The following is a 15,264-nucleotide window of genomic DNA, read 5'->3' as shown; positions in this document are numbered from 1 at the left end:
TGTCACTGAATATATTTCTATACCGACCTACTGGGTGCATTTTCTTTTTCATGGGTGGTATTCTTAGATTTTTTGCTTTCTTTCACATTAACCATGTTTGATTTTAGCGCCAACAAAACAACCTCCAAACAGAACAAATTCCACAGACTTGCGTACATCAACCGGAAGTAGTTATACATCAGCTCGATGGCAAGGATTAGAAAGGGAGGAAGTTTTTTTTTAACTATGGATGGACAGATGGATAAAAAATTAAATGTTAATTTTATTTTTTATTTTGTATATTTTGACATGAGCACGCACCGCCCGTGGAGTTATCAGGTGATTCATCCACGCATTGAAATTACCTGTGGTAATGCCATAAGCGTTATGGAGTAGTCTCTAAAATTGTATAGAGTGTGACACAAATGTGTCCCATGGTGCGATGTATAACTAAGGCAGTTTGTATGCCTCTGTTTACGTATTGTTGACTGTTTACCATTTGAGCGTGGCCGTTGCCAGTACTGCCTGATGATGATATATGACAGGCTTCTTTCAGTTTCCATCTACCAAATCCACTCACAAAGCTTTGGTCTGCCTAAGGTTATAGTAGAAGACACTTACCCAAGGTGCCACACAGTGGGACTGAACCTGGAACCATGTAGCAGGGAAGCAAGCTTCTTACCACATGTATATATATATATATATATATAGAGAGAGAGAGAGAGAGAGATAGATAGATATATGCACATACATACATAAATACATACACATATATGTGTGTGTGTATGTATGTATATATATACATATATATATGTAAATATATAAAAACAAGGATAAAGAGAGCAAAGGTAAGGTTGAAGAATTTTATGGATAGAGGTATACAGCACTTACTCGGTATTACCTGTATCCTCCGGGGTTTGGTTAAATCCAATACCCTCCTCAACCTTATATATATATATATATATATATATATATATATATATATATATACACACATGCATATATATAATATGTGTGCGTGTGTGTAAACGACCAAACAAATATATATTGTTTTACATTCTTTCTTCCCAGTAGGTGGTAGATTGTTGATTTGTTGGAGCATTTTTCTTCTTTTAACAGCTTGTTATTTAATTGTGACATAATTTATTTTAGATTAATATATGTGTCACAAACAAGTGCGAATGGAGGCATATTCAGTGATAAATCACAATTACAGCCATAAAAAAGGAGGCATTAATCTGACAGCCGTTATGCTTCTTTATTCTTAAGAAGCATTAATTTATGTCAAAGGAATCAAATTCATTGACCAGTTTTAAATTCTGTATTATGTTAAATAACAAAGGACCTCTGGGAAATGGCTGACGCTTTGTCTTGTCCACTGTAAACAAATGACATTCCAAGATATTCTAGAGTCATAGTTTTTACAAGTAACTTGATTCCATAAGATTAATCTTTCTTGATAATAAATATGAAGGTTGTGTAAAGTATTAAACTCAAAACTTATCTCTTTGAATTAGATATTTTGTTTGAATCCAATTTGGCTGTCCAAAGCTACTTAGAAAATAACAAATTCAGGATTGATAAATTTTAATCTAAGAAGTGAATCTCATTCAAATTTCCCCAGGCCATCATAAAGAAACGAAGTATATATACCAAACAATGGTGTCCCAGATAGACTATGTTTGAAAGAAATGAATAAGATTGTCACATCTTAAATGCCTTTGACTTGTAATTAAGTAGGAAAAGGACAAAGTCACATGATTTCGGAGCCACCAATGAAAATCTTCCAGAGGTGTATTATTTATCAGTTGGTGCCATGAACTATATGATAATGGTCCTACATGTAAAAGATGTTTTTGAGAAATATTTTCTGCTAGTAATATATCTTCTGATAATATGCTGTATTCTGGAGAGAATAACACAAGCAAGATGCAGTAAATAAAGACTTACTAAATAATTTAATCTAAATTTGTGTCCTGGAGCAAAACTTGCTAAATGCATCCTAAGATCATGTATTTTTTTGTTTGTTTGTTATATGGGAGTTCAATTTTAAGCCAATCATTGTCACTAATTGACATTTGTATGTTACCCGGATTCTCCAAGTAAATAATCATTTTGTTAGCAGACACTGGAGTACAATGCAGTCCTTGACTCATTCGATCCTTTTCAATCCATCCAACCTATGTGAACAGGGAACATAGACATTAAAAGATGATGAAGATGATGATGATTTCCACCTTTTATTGGCTAAAAGGTTGAACTTACCTTCCCAAAATGGCAAGTACCTGAACAGATGTTGTAAGCAGTCATTTTATTGTCAATTTTAATGAAAATACCAGATGCAGTCAATTGAAACAATAAAATAAAGAAATAGATAAGTAAATAAATGGATATATAAAAATACAGACTTATGTTTTCTTTCAACTAAAATACTTTAGTTGTTGTGTAGACAACTAAAAGACGATAAATAATTATTACAATAAAATGTTTCTTGCAATTAATTAGTCTTGGTATTTCATTTCTTTTTGTCACCATTGTTGTCATCATGTCTGTTTGTCATTGTCATCGTTGCATTCATCATCATCATCATCAGTATCACCAGCAGCAGCAGTAACAGCCACTGCCTCTCCTATTTTTATTTCGAAGCAGTTTTTCCATTTGGTCATTTTGGTTTTAAAAGTTGCTCTCTTAGTTAAGTTCTAAAAGGATTTTTTTTCCCAGAAATAGATAGCAGCAACAAACAGCTGTTTTGGTATAATTTTGGTTGTTATTCTTAGTTTTATTTCATATACTTAGCACTACCAAGACTAAATTATCTTTCATTCACATGGTTATCATTCTAACAATTTAACAGCGATCCAGACATGGCAGAAGTAATCAGTTGTTTTATAATCTTGATTGTCTTACCTTGTGTCACAACAAACAGCCTCAGGTATATACACTTCCTTCTTTTTATATTTCTTTTTCTTTTACTGAAGATAAACAAAAACACAATTTGATACTTAAATTTTGTACTGTAATTTCTTTCCTGCCATTCACTCCATAACCATTCAACTTTCACCTTCATCTGCTCTTTCTTAGGGTGTGTCAGTTGGGGCTATCAGATTTCTCATCTGACAGCCAAAAATTCCAATGTCTCGCAAGAAAGAGTATATTGCCTTTATATTTCTTGTGAAATGCTGCTTCCTGTAAATTTCAGGTGTCACCTTAAATATAAAGAAACACTTGAAAATGTACACATATGGCATTGTGTGTAAATATGTATCTACATGTGTGTGTGTGTGTGTGTTGGGTCATCCCATAAATAATGCGTTTTTTTTTATACTTCTTTTATTTTACAAAATTAAGATAAACAAAGTTCTTTTTTAATTTAAAATATACTCTCCTTCATTTTCTACAATGCTCTTCCATCTACCTGGTAGACTTGCAAGGCCCTTCTTCCAAAATTCCTTGTCTGTGACAAAAAATACTCCTCCACTACTGTTCTGACCTCATCTACAGAATTCATGTTTTTTCCATCCAAAAATAATTTTGAAGACTGCGCAATAAAGGATATTCAGATGGAGCAATGTCTAGCAAATATGGTTGGTGGGGCATCGTTTCCCATTCAAACTGCTCCAGCCTTTGGAATGTCATCCTTGCTGTATGTGGCCGAGCATTATCCTGATGGAAGAAGACTTTTCATCTTGAAACCAAAGATGGTCATTCTCCAATGGCATGCAGGTGTCAACGAATGGTTGAATGACCAAATCAAAGCTTCTCTGCCAGTTATGATGGGATTTTGTTCCACCATGGTCTGCAGGATGTCCTTGTCAAGCTCTACAGATCTTCCAGGATGAGGCTCATCTTCTAGGCTGTAGTTTCCAGCTCGGAATTTCCAGGAAACACTGTTGACACTGGCTTATGCTTATTGTCCGATCCCCATACACTGCATTGATATTCCTTGCACTTTCTGTTGTGTTGTTGCCTTTATTGAACTCAAAGCAAAATACGTCGAATATGCTCCTTTGTCACTTGCATTGTAGCTTTAAAAAAATAACTGTTAAAATCTAACTGCACTCTTCAAAACTTGCACTAAGAATAAGTACAAGGTAAAATTACTATCTACTTTTATAGCAACTCAAAATAATAAGATGGCAACATTCAGACAAATGATCAGTTGAACTGGAAAGTCACAGGATACAAACACAAGAATGGCACACACACACATGCGTGCGAACAGAAACGTACCATTCACAGATAAAAATTCTACAAAATAGTTCATTTGTTTTCATTATTTACAGTTTAATCAACAGTTTTGATTTACCTAAGACCAGACCTCATTTCATCATATAAAAACTCTCATTTTCAAGTGTTTGCATTTAAATGAAAACCTTCCGTCATTTCATATATGAATGTTCCAGACACCAGATAATAATAATAATAATAATAATAATAAAATTAGTTATATATTTAATCCTGTCAAATACTCAAATATTTCAAAAACTGTTTCAAACATATGGAGAGCATATTGCATGTGAAAGATGTCCGTGCAAAAGTTAAATTCAGAGTTTGAACATAGGAGGTTTCAAGTCTTGCTTTCATTGATGTCTTCTATTCCATTAATGTCTATTATACATTTTGAAATGTTAAACAGAAAATGTATGCAGGAAATTATTTTGCACTTTTTTTACTTCTCATTCTATGTTCTCCAGAGATTACTGTATCCAAGATAGACTCTGCAAAGGCTCAAGATATCAGTAATCTTGCTGCTTCAGTTGATTATTTTACAAACAGTCTTTATCAAGCTGTGGCTACAGGAACCAACGAAAATGTCTTCATGTCACTATTCAGTGTTGCTACTGTTTTATCGATGGTTTATTTGGGAGCAAGACAAAACTCTGCCAAACAGTTTGAAAATGTTTTGAAGATAACTTCTAATCCAGATTCTGTAGCTTTGGCTTTCAAAGAATATTTTTCACTTTTGAAAACGTCAGATAAACTTATCACATTCTATTCAGTAAATCGTTTGTATGCTAATGAAAAATTCCCTATTTCAGAAGACTACAAGAACAACATGGTAAAATATTTCTTTTCAGATGTTGAAAATGTAGACTTTATAACAAATGCTGAAAAAACAAGAATAACTATTAATGATTGGGTTAAGAATAACACAAATAACAAAATTACTGATCTGTTACCAAGTGGAAGTTTGACACCTCAGTCGGTTCTAGTTCTTATTAATGCTGTGTACTTTAAAGGAATGTGGGCTGAAAAATTCCCAGAACAAGCAACATCATCTAGAAAGTTTTATTTAAGTTCTGGGAAGACTATATCTCATGATTTTATGTATATATCTGAAGATTTTAATACAAAAATAAGTGACAACTATAAAGTTGTCGAGTTGCCTTATATAGGAACAGCTTTTAGTATGTTTGTAATTCTTCCCAATGAAATCAATGGTCTTGCTGCTTTAGAGAAGGAGATTAATGCTGAATTTCTCAAAGACATTGTAGATAGAAAAGGATTTGAAATGACACATCTAGAATTATATATGCCAAAATTTCATTTAGAGAGTAGTTTTAAGTTGGGTGATGTTTTGAAAAAGCTTGGACTCCCTGATATTTTTGATCCTCAAAAAGCTGACTTATCTGGAATGACTGGTGGTGAAAAGAATATTTATGCCAGTGAAATGTTTCATAAAGCATTTGTTGATGTTAATGAAGAAGGAACAGAAGCTGCTGCTGCTACTGGAATGGTTATGATGGCATTGTCAGCACAAATTGGTATGGAATTTGATGTCAATCACCCATTCACATTTTTAATTGTTGATAACCGAACTAAAATGATCCATTTCATTGGTAAAGTAACAATTCCTACAACGTAAGATGATATTGCACTGTCAATGATTTTCCTCTTATGGAATACTACATTGTATTATGTGGAGAATGTAACTGAGCAAATTTATTTAGAATCTTTTTCAGTAAAATTACTTAGGTCATTACAGTTGTAATCGTGCAGAACCAAAGTTATATCTATCCAATGAAATATTATAAGACAGCATTCATCGAAATCAACATTATCAACTTGTATTTGCCATACATTTACAGAAAAATATTACACTGCTTAAAGTATCTTTTCTTAGCAAGTTAATGATTTTAACAATATACTTACTGTTGCCCGTAAACATTTACTGGTTAAATAAAGTGAAATCAATGCTTGTAAGTTTTTATTTCTGTTTATATTAATAAAGTACCTCATTAAATACTCCATCATCTGGCTTTTATTAGCTTTGTTTTAAATATAGACATTTTCAATTTTTTGAGCCTCCTTGTTAATCTCTGGTAATTTAGTCTTGGATCTTGATTAAAGAATTAATTCAATAATTGTGGTCTTACAAAACTTTTGAAAAGTTAACAGCCAGCATACCATACACATATATTTAAATACATACCATATATGTCTGTGGTTTTGCTACTATTTGTACAAGTAATCTTTATATAAAACACTGTTTGTGTGTCTGTCATGTCGTTATAACTTGAGATCCACCCAACCGATTTTAATGAAATTTTACACATGCGTGGCATAGGGTCCATGGAGTGTCATGGGCCAAAAACATTTTCGACTTCTTGCCTAACACGGGCTGAGGGGCAGATAAACCGCATTTTTAAAGCATTTTTGCAGCATTGAAGCCTGTAACTTGAGGAGTATCCATTTGCTTTTCTCTAAATTTGCAACAAACTTTAATCAGGCACCTCAAATTGCTGTTGACTACAAAAAATTTCAGACACTGTCTATGCCTCGCCCCCTTCAATGCAGAATTATCAGATCAGATTTGAATATACTGCACTGGGTTTTATCTTTGTTTTAGACCATTTTCCAACGATAAAACATTGACACTACTTATGCATTATAAGTAGCGTATAATATTTCATGAATAATGTTTTGCCCAATTTTGTCGGCGCCCTGTTGATGTTTCATGTTGGGCCAAATGCGTGTGTGTGCTGCTGGGTAAAGGCACAACAAACCCATTCATCCATTCTCCAGAAGTGCCCTGTTGATGTTTCACGTTTCCAGTCCAGCGCAACGCAGCATGTCTGCTTTCTATGTCATCCATGCCTAAACTATATAATGCATAATGTTCATACCAAAACACAAACAGCTGTTGTGACTCACAACCATTTGAGTTTGACCACGTGACCACTTCCAGAAGTCACGCTCACCACCTGCAATTAGTCCCACCCTGAGTTCCCTCCCCTGTTTAGTCGGACAAGTTAATACAAAGTGTACCAGAATTAATGATCATTTGAGTGAAATCGGATGCATTTTTTAAAAACTCACCTTCCCGCTTACTCTGAGAAATACTGCTAACTGGCAGCTCACAGTGGATTCTTATCCTGCTCTTACTTTACCCGATTTCTCTAGAGTTAATGTACCTCACGTGAGCAGAACAATAACGGACCACATGCTGCCATACAGATGGTCACTGGGAGCGAGCCACATGAACAAGAACTACAATAAACAACTATTGAATTGCACCCGCTTGTAAGCTTCTTCTTTCGAGTTCCAGATCCTAAGACTACAGAAATAATTGTAATGGGAGAAGGTGATATTCCACAGGTATCACAAACCTTCTAGTCCCATTATAAATGCATAGAGCATCCTTAAAGGATTCCTCCATACTCTGGAGCAATGTCCCTAAGAAACTGCACATATTCCTTTAATCTGCAATATCCAACTATAGGAAAACTGAGCTCTTTTATTGTTGCTAACAAAGGCACACCCTGTTAATAATCTCCAAACCATTGGCTACTGGTATGCAACCCTAGGCAAATTCATGTGTAACCTGACACCATGCTGTCTGTCAGTTAACTCCTTACATGGCAACTGCTGTCATTGAAATACAACATCCTGCTAAATGCTGGCCAAGTAACACCAACATCTTATCTGCTTTATCACATGTAGCATCTAATATAAGAATCAGATATTGCTGAAATATCACACCCTGCAGAATATCCTCTATATAACACCAACATTATGTTTGCTTCCTATAAATGAACTGATGTTGCTATGAGAGCAAAAAGTGACCATTGGTGGCTTAAATGCATCAGACCTCATGCCATTTCAAATTTATTTTAAATTGTCTTCACTTTCTCCTCGAATATCTGATGATGTGAAACTGTTCTCCATTCCTAAAATTTTAAGTAATGTGGAATTCAGTCAAAGTGTTATTAAATACATATAACTCTAACTGAATATATTGGTTGATGCTTCCTTGTTTTTTCACTCATTCTTAGATTGACCGATTATAGTAATTTATGACTGCTTTATATTGTTTTAACTTACAAGGCATCCATTAACCATTTCAACATTATTTTTATGTAGAAATAAAAGTCTTTCTTCTTTCTCTTCAATAATATCTATGCCATTTAAACTTTCCTGTCAGCAAAGAGCATTTTTGTGCTAAGTTGAAAATATATTCTCAAACCATGTTTTCTATGAATTTATTTTAGTTGTTAATATGTATATTATGTCACTTTATCTATGAGGTCAGATTGAAAAGTATCAGAACTTGTGCTATAAAAGGAAAACTACAACACACATATCAATTCAGCATTTAATCCTCTTCAAAGTAGTCCCATTCTAAAGCCACACACTTTATCCTGTGCCATTTCCATTGATGGAAGTATTCTTGGAACTTCTTTTTGGGGACAGTGAGCAGTTTCCTTGGATTTTCATGATGTCTTGAAATCTTGTTCAAGTGGAATTTGATTTTTGACTTGTTTTTGGAGTCATAGCCATAGACCTGTGATTTATCACCTCTTATATCAGTTTTCAAAAGTTTTCATCTTCTTCAACACAGTCAAGGAGATTCTGCTTATTTGAAACTTGACCTTTTTTTTTTTTTTTTAGATTATCACAATCTACACACTTTGGAATTTCAGTAACAGCAACAAAAATAAAAAGGTACATGAGAATTTCTTCACTGATTCTTGTTCCACTTATTGATAGAACATCCTAGAATAGATATTATATATACTCTTTGCTACCTTGAGAATGTATATGTATATGGTACATTGGTTGTTAACTTTTCAAAAGTTTTGTAATGCCACAATTATTGAATCAGTGTAATTATTTTATCAAAAACCAAGACAAAATTACCAGGGGTTAACATGAATGCTCAAGAATTTCGAATGTCTATATTTAAAACAAAGAATATAAAAACCAGATGCAGTTAACACATGCATGATAATGGAATATTTACTGAGATACTTTATTAATATGAAACATACAAATATTGATTTCACTTTATTTAACCAGTAAATAATGTTTACAGGCAACAATAAGTATATTGTTAAAATAATAAAGTTGCTAAGAAAAGATACTTTAAAAAGTGTAATATTTTTCTGTAAATGTATAGCAAATACAAGTTAATAATATTGATTTAGATTAAAGTGGTCTTATAATATTTCATTGAATAGATATGACCATGGTCCTGTACAATTACAACTGTAATGGCTTAAGTCATTCTGCTAAAAAAGATTCTAAATAAATTTGCTTAGTTACATTGTCAACATAATACAATGTAGTATTCCATAAGAGGAAAATCATTGACAGGGTAATATCATCTATATTGTAGGGTTTGTTACTTTACCAATGAAATGAATCATTTTAGTTCGGTTATCAACAATTAAAAATGAGAATGGGTGATTGACATCAAAATCCATACCAATTTTTGCTGAACAAAGCACTAAGTGGATCTCAGTTGCAGCTGCAGCTTCTGTTCCTTCTTCATTAACATCAACGAATGCTTTATGAAACATTTCACTGGCACAAATATTCTTTTCACCACCGGTCATTCCAGATAAGTCAGCTTTTTGTGGATCAAAAATATCAGGGAGTCCAAGCTTTTTCAAAACATCACCCAACTTAAAACTACTCTCTAAACGAAATTTTGGCATGTTTAATTGTAGACGCCTCAGTTTGAATCCTTTTCCGTCTACAATGTCTTTGAGAAATTCAGCATTAATCTCCTTCTCTAAAGCAGCAAGACCATTGATTTCATTGGGAAGAATTACAAACATACTAAAAGCTTTTCCTATATAAGGCAACTCAACAACTTTACAGTTTTCGCTTATTTTTATATGAAAATCTTCAGACTTAAACATAAAATCATGAGAAACAGTCTTGTCAGAACTTAAATAAAACTTTCTAGATGATGTTGCATGTTCTGAGAATTTTTCAGCCCACATTCCTTTAAAGTACACAGCATTAATAAGAACTAGAACCGACTGAGGTGTCAAACTTCCACTTGGTAACAGATCAGTAATTTTGTTATTCGTGTTATTCTTAACCCAATCATTAATAGCTATTCTTGTTTTTTCCGCATTTGTTATAAAGTCTACATTTTCAATATCAGAGAAGAAATAGTTTGAAATATTGTTCTTGTAGTCTTCTGAAATAGGGAATTTTTCACTGGCATACAAACGATTCACTGAATTGAATGTGACAAGTTTATCTGAGTTTTTCAAAAGGGAAAAATATTCTTTAAAAGCCAAAGCTACAGAATCTGGATTAGAAGTTATCTTCAAAACATTTTCAAACTGTTTGGCAGAGTTTTGTCTTGCTCCCAAATAAACCATCGATAAAACAGTAGCAACACTGAATGGTGACATGAAGACATTTTCGTTGGTTCCTGTAGCCACAGATTGATAAAGACTGTTTGTAAAATAATCAACTGAAGCAGCAAGATTACTGATGTCTTGTTTCTTTGCTGAGTCCATATTGTATGCGATAGTGTCTGGAGAATAGAGAATATGAAGAGAAAATATACAAAATAAATTCTTGCAAACATTTCAAAATATTTTATTAGATATTAATGTAATTGAAGACATCTATGAAAGCAAAGTCTGAAATCTCTTCTGATCAAACTCTAATTCTAACTTTTACATGAACATATTTCTTAACATAACACACAGTTGTGTTTTAAACAGTTTTTAAAAATAATTAAGAATTTGTAAGATTAATTAATATAACCATTTTCCCCCCATTATTTATCTGATATTTGGCACATATCTTAAAAGTTTCATTTATAAAATGATGTTGCAACTTATCCATGTTTACATTTCAGAGACAAATTTGAATGGAGCGGGTTTAGTTTTAGTATTTTGCATCTATGGTAAGATACTGTATCAGGTACAATGACATACTCCATCTGCTGAGAGCCTGGCCAAATACTTGCAACAAAATGACATTTTCTAAAAAGGCCTCCATGTGCCTGGAGGTGATGTTGAACTAATTAGTGTAATACCAAACCAGACCGGATCCCGTAAACTTAGACTCAATGGTTAATCTTTAGTCTAACACTTTGCCGCCATATCAAAACAAAACAAAAAAAAAAGTGTAATATTTGTAAAACAATGAGTAGTAAATGAATCTGAAAATCAAAAATTGTGCAAACGAACCAAGGGGTGGAGAGAGGACTTCCGCAAAATTCACACAATTCGATTTTTTCCCTTTTAATGAAATTTTATATAAACACCTTTCAAATGGCATTGAGTACGATTATAAAGAAATTTATGAGGAAAATTTTTTCCGGGGAGTGGGGAGGGGAGTATTGAGAAAACACAGTTTCGGATTGGGAAGACCACATAAGTTCATTTTTCTTACCCACCCACCCAGACCGATTTTGGCCAATTTTTTGCACTTCAAAAATATGAGAGGAGCCTTTTGTGTAAAAAAATAAAATAAAATAAAATTGTAAATATTTTCAGAGGAAAACTTGTGATTTAAAGGAGATTTGGCTGTCGTTTCGAGCACATCCCAAGGCAACGCTCCTCGTTTCTTTCTCACTCTCGCATGTATTGCTGTCTTTCAAAATTTTCCTCCCCATAAGGCGGCGAATTGGTAGAATCGTAAGCATGACAGATGAAATGCTTAGTGGTATTTCGTCTGCTGTTATGTTCTGAGTTCGAATTCCGCCGAGGTCGACTTTGCCTTTTACCCTTTCGGGGTCGAAAATGAACACGTTAATAATAAATAATTTCCATTATTTTACTTTATACAAAAACATTCGGTTTGTAGCATACGACTTTAGGGAAATTCCTCTCTCTCTCTCTCTCTCTCTGTTATATACATAAATACGGACGTAGTAGATAACAGCCGCCCTTTTGGAACCTGTTGTGTCCACTACTCTGGTTGGCTGGTATTGGCGCAATTTGTCTCTTGCTCTATTGTGCGCCAAGATGCAACCCAACCAATCACAGCCTTCAGATAAGGTCACGTGAGACAGTCTCTTCTAAACTTCCGGTGAGCCGACAGGGCTAGCCACTAACCACACAGCCTTCAGATAAGGTCACGTGAGACAGTCTCTTCTAAACTTCCGGTGAGCCGACAGGGCTAGCCACTAACCACACAGCCAGTTCCAGCGATGACTCAACAGCAGCCACATGGAGGCTCATCAACACTTCATCCACGCAACATTCGTCCTAACATAAACACCATCTCTCTACATACAAACCAACCAGCAACACTTGCACAGGTTCTATCTCCACGCTGTTTGTGTATTACTTCACCATGGTTAACAGCAAATACGACCTGCAACCGGCTCTGCATTGTACCCACAACTTCTTATACCACAGTACCTCAACCGGCTCTGCATTACAGCTACAACTTCTTGATACAGCATTTCAACTATCGTGTACATTAACTACGGACTGGTATTTATCATTCTTGTGTCTGAACATTCTTCTAACGTCACATTATAGACTCTTTCGATGGTCTGTACTTAATGCACACACATACACATTATGTATACATGACGGCCTATCTATTCTTATGTATACATAACGCACACACGTTAACATATAGATAAAATCTTCTCTTAAACATTCTAACCCGGTTGTGTCTCTCTCTTTTCCTTCTGGCACTTATACTCATTTATCCTTTTTTATATTTTATTGTATCGACCGTGCGATGTATTAAAGGAGCCATTCTCGTCACCTCTCCGTCGCACGATCGTTTACAGGTTAACGTTTATATAAACATTAACTAAACATTCTTTTGAATAACTTGTCTTATTTTATCTAAAAAGACGAAGTGAAAAAAACAATCTAATCTGCTACATGATGAAGTTTTGCCGTGATTTGTTTTTCAAATAATGCATGACAAAACTATGGAATATTGTCGATTATGAAGAGACTTTGTGAGGAAAGTTCGACCGTTGTGGCAATGAATGTGAAGTAATTAGTATGTCGAGAGTTATGTCCCTTGTTGATAGTGAAAATGGTAGAAACTTTTTTTTTCTGAAATTTCTGTAGCACAAAAAAGAAGTTAACTGCAGCATAAAGTAGAAAAGGGGTTCTGCCAGCGACCACGTAGAGGGTTCATCAGTTGACTCCAGAAAGTGTACAGTAAACTAATTAACGATCTCGGCGTATAATGTGCCACTTTCAGTTGCCCAACCTTTATTTTGTTTAACTTCTTTTTATGAGTGATGAGCCAGAAATAATAATAATAATAATAAAGATAGTTTTCTCAACTACCAAGGAAAATCATTAACTAATACTCGACTGAATTACTTTTATAATATGGAGCAATAAATCCATGAAATAAGTAAATAATTAATGAACACAATTAAAATCTCTGTTCGAAAAGTACAGGACTTGTGCTATGAAAAGGACAATCTTCATATGCCTGATATAAATTGCCTTTTTAAACACAGCATGTCCATGTGAGATATTATCTCTGCATGAATATTGTAGTAAACTGGCCTTTTGCAATGTATTTACATTATGTATAATAGACAAATGGATATGTATAGACGTTTCTTTGTATCTTGCTTAATTCTTTCAAATTATTTTTGTATTTAGAAATGTTGGTTTGTAAATAATAAATGAAGCCCATCATTGGAATCTTAGTAACACTAACAAAAGTAAAAAGGTACATAAGAATTTCTTCACTGATTCTTGTTCCACTTATAGATAGAACACTCCAGAATATACATTAGTCATTCTTTGTGTTATTTTGAGAATGCCAACTTTACTACATTATTAATTAGACAGTTAAGGTGATGAACTAGCAGAATCATTAACATGCCAAGGGAAATGTTTTCTAATTCCACTGCGGTCGACTTTGCTTTCGTTCTTTCGGGGTCAATAAAATAAGTACCAGTTGAACACTGGGGTCAGTGTAATTGACTTGATCCCGACTCTTCAAACTGCCCTTGTAGCAAAAATTTGAAATAATTATTAATTAGATAGTTAGTAACATAACCACACATGCATGGTATGTATTTATGCATATGTATATAGCGTGTTAGCTGTTAACTTTTCAAAAGTTTTGTAACATCAAAATTACAGAATCAATGGAATTCTTCTATCAAGATCCAAGACTAAAATCCCTGAGGTTAATATGAGGGCTCAAGAATTTCAAATGTCTATGTTTGAAAGAAAATAAAAGCCAGATGCAATTAACACATACATAATGATTAAATATTTACTGAGATACTTTATTAATAAAAACAGAAATAAAACTTACAAGCCTTGATTTCACTTTATTTAACAAGTAAATAACATTTACAGGCAACAATAAGTATATTGTTAAAATAATAAACTTGCTAAGAAAAGATACTTTCCAGAGTGTAATATTTTTCCATAAATGTATAGCACACACAAGTTAATAATGTTGATTTAAATTAAAACCGATTAACGTTATTTACAATTGACAGATATTTGTCCTCATCTTGTTTGTTGTTAGCACAATGTTTCGGCTGATATACCCTCCAGCCTTCATCAGGTGTCTTGGGAAAATTTCAAACCTTAGGAATGAGAACCCAGGTTCGAAATTTCCCCAAGACACCTGATGAAGGCTGGAGGGTATATCAGCTGAAACGTTGTGTTAACGACAAACAAGATGACAAATATCCTTCAACTGTAGATAATGTACATAATTCCGCATCTCTTAAATATAGAACTAAATTAAAACTGTCTTATATCCGTCAACTGTAGATAATGTACATAATTCCGCATCTCTTAAATATAGAACTAAATTAAAACTGTCTTATAATATTTCATTGCATAGATATGACCATGGTCCTGCACGATTACTACTATAATGACTTAAGTTATGCTACTGAAAAATATTCTAAATAAATTTTCTCAGTTACATTGTCTACATAATACAATGTAGTATTCCATAAGAGAAAAATCTCTGACAGGACAATATCATCTATATTGTGGGGTTTGTTACTTTACCAATAAAATGGATCATTTTACTTCGGTTATCAACAATTAAAAATGTGAATGG

At 33.6% G+C, this 15,264-nt stretch overlaps 4 protein-coding genes across 10 annotated transcripts in view; 1 reads left to right on the top strand and 3 right to left on the bottom strand.

Annotated features, from left to right (window-relative positions):
- LOC106872496 (S-phase kinase-associated protein 2) overlaps positions 1-6,242 on the bottom strand; it is a 21,527-nt gene extending 15,285 nt beyond the window's left edge. The window contains exons 1-2 of one of the 4 annotated variants that reach the window (XM_089337700.1): positions 6,133-6,242; positions 2,887-2,951 (exon numbers count right to left, since the gene is read on the bottom strand). Coding sequence is in view for 2 of the 4 variants with exons in the window: in XM_052974862.2 (XP_052830822.2) it covers positions 871-980 (110 nt within the window). In the remaining 2 variants the exon portion in view is untranslated. Of the gene's footprint in view, positions 1-27; positions 157-870; positions 996-2,886; positions 2,952-6,132 lie in introns of those variants that run through there. The other 3 variants (XM_052974862.2, XM_089337698.1, XM_089337699.1) reach the window with 3 other exon arrangements.
- LOC106867164 (serpin B11) lies at positions 2,503-12,500 on the top strand. Of its 2 annotated transcripts, none has more exons than XR_016237449.1 (2): positions 2,503-2,911; positions 11,090-12,500. XR_016237449.1 is itself a non-coding variant. In XM_089337709.1 (2 exons), the coding sequence occupies exon 2, from the start codon at positions 4,799-4,801 to the stop codon at positions 5,843-5,845; it is 1,047 nt and encodes a 348-aa protein (XP_089193835.1). In that variant the 5' UTR covers positions 2,511-2,911; positions 4,674-4,798; the 3' UTR covers positions 5,846-6,230. The 2 variants fall into 2 exon arrangements, 1 of the variants encoding a protein (XP_089193835.1); XM_089337709.1 differs by lacking the exon at positions 11,090-12,500 and adding an exon at positions 4,674-6,230 and having other exon boundaries at positions 2,511-2,911.
- The window catches only part of LOC106873879 (serpin B3), a 16,167-nt gene continuing 10,108 nt past the window's right edge, over positions 9,206-15,264 (bottom strand). Inside the window, exons 1-2 of one of the 2 annotated variants that reach the window (XM_014921762.3) lie at positions 11,424-11,563; positions 9,206-10,759 (exon numbers count right to left, since the gene is read on the bottom strand). In XM_014921762.3, coding sequence (XP_014777248.2) covers positions 9,588-10,759; positions 11,424-11,514 — 1,263 coding nt within the window. In that variant the 5' untranslated portion in view covers positions 11,515-11,563 and the 3' untranslated portion in view covers positions 9,206-9,587. Of the gene's footprint in view, positions 10,760-11,423; positions 11,564-15,264 lie in introns of those variants that run through there. The other variant, XM_089337701.1, reaches the window with a different exon arrangement.
- The window catches only part of LOC149131871 (leukocyte elastase inhibitor-like), a 10,891-nt gene continuing 10,124 nt past the window's right edge, over positions 14,498-15,264 (bottom strand). For both annotated transcript variants that reach the window (XM_014924389.3, XM_052974864.2), the window contains exon 2: positions 14,498-15,264. This exon is cut by the window's right edge and continues 1,094 nt beyond it. In XM_014924389.3, coding sequence (XP_014779875.2) covers positions 15,187-15,264 — 78 coding nt within the window. In that variant the 3' untranslated portion in view covers positions 14,498-15,186.

The sequence above is a fragment of the Octopus bimaculoides genome, chromosome 19, assembly GCF_046866305.1.
Source record: "Octopus bimaculoides isolate indiv1 chromosome 19, ASM4686630v1, whole genome shotgun sequence".
Taxonomy (NCBI): Eukaryota; Metazoa; Mollusca; class Cephalopoda; order Octopoda; family Octopodidae; genus Octopus; species Octopus bimaculoides.
This window is presented reverse-complemented; position numbering and strand designations above follow the sequence as displayed.

Bases quoted from the DNA above. Each gene is read 5' to 3' on its own strand.
- LOC106867164 (XM_089337709.1), top strand. From the start codon at position 4,799: ATGTCACTATTCAGTGTTGCTACTGTTTTATCGATGGTTTATTTGGGA.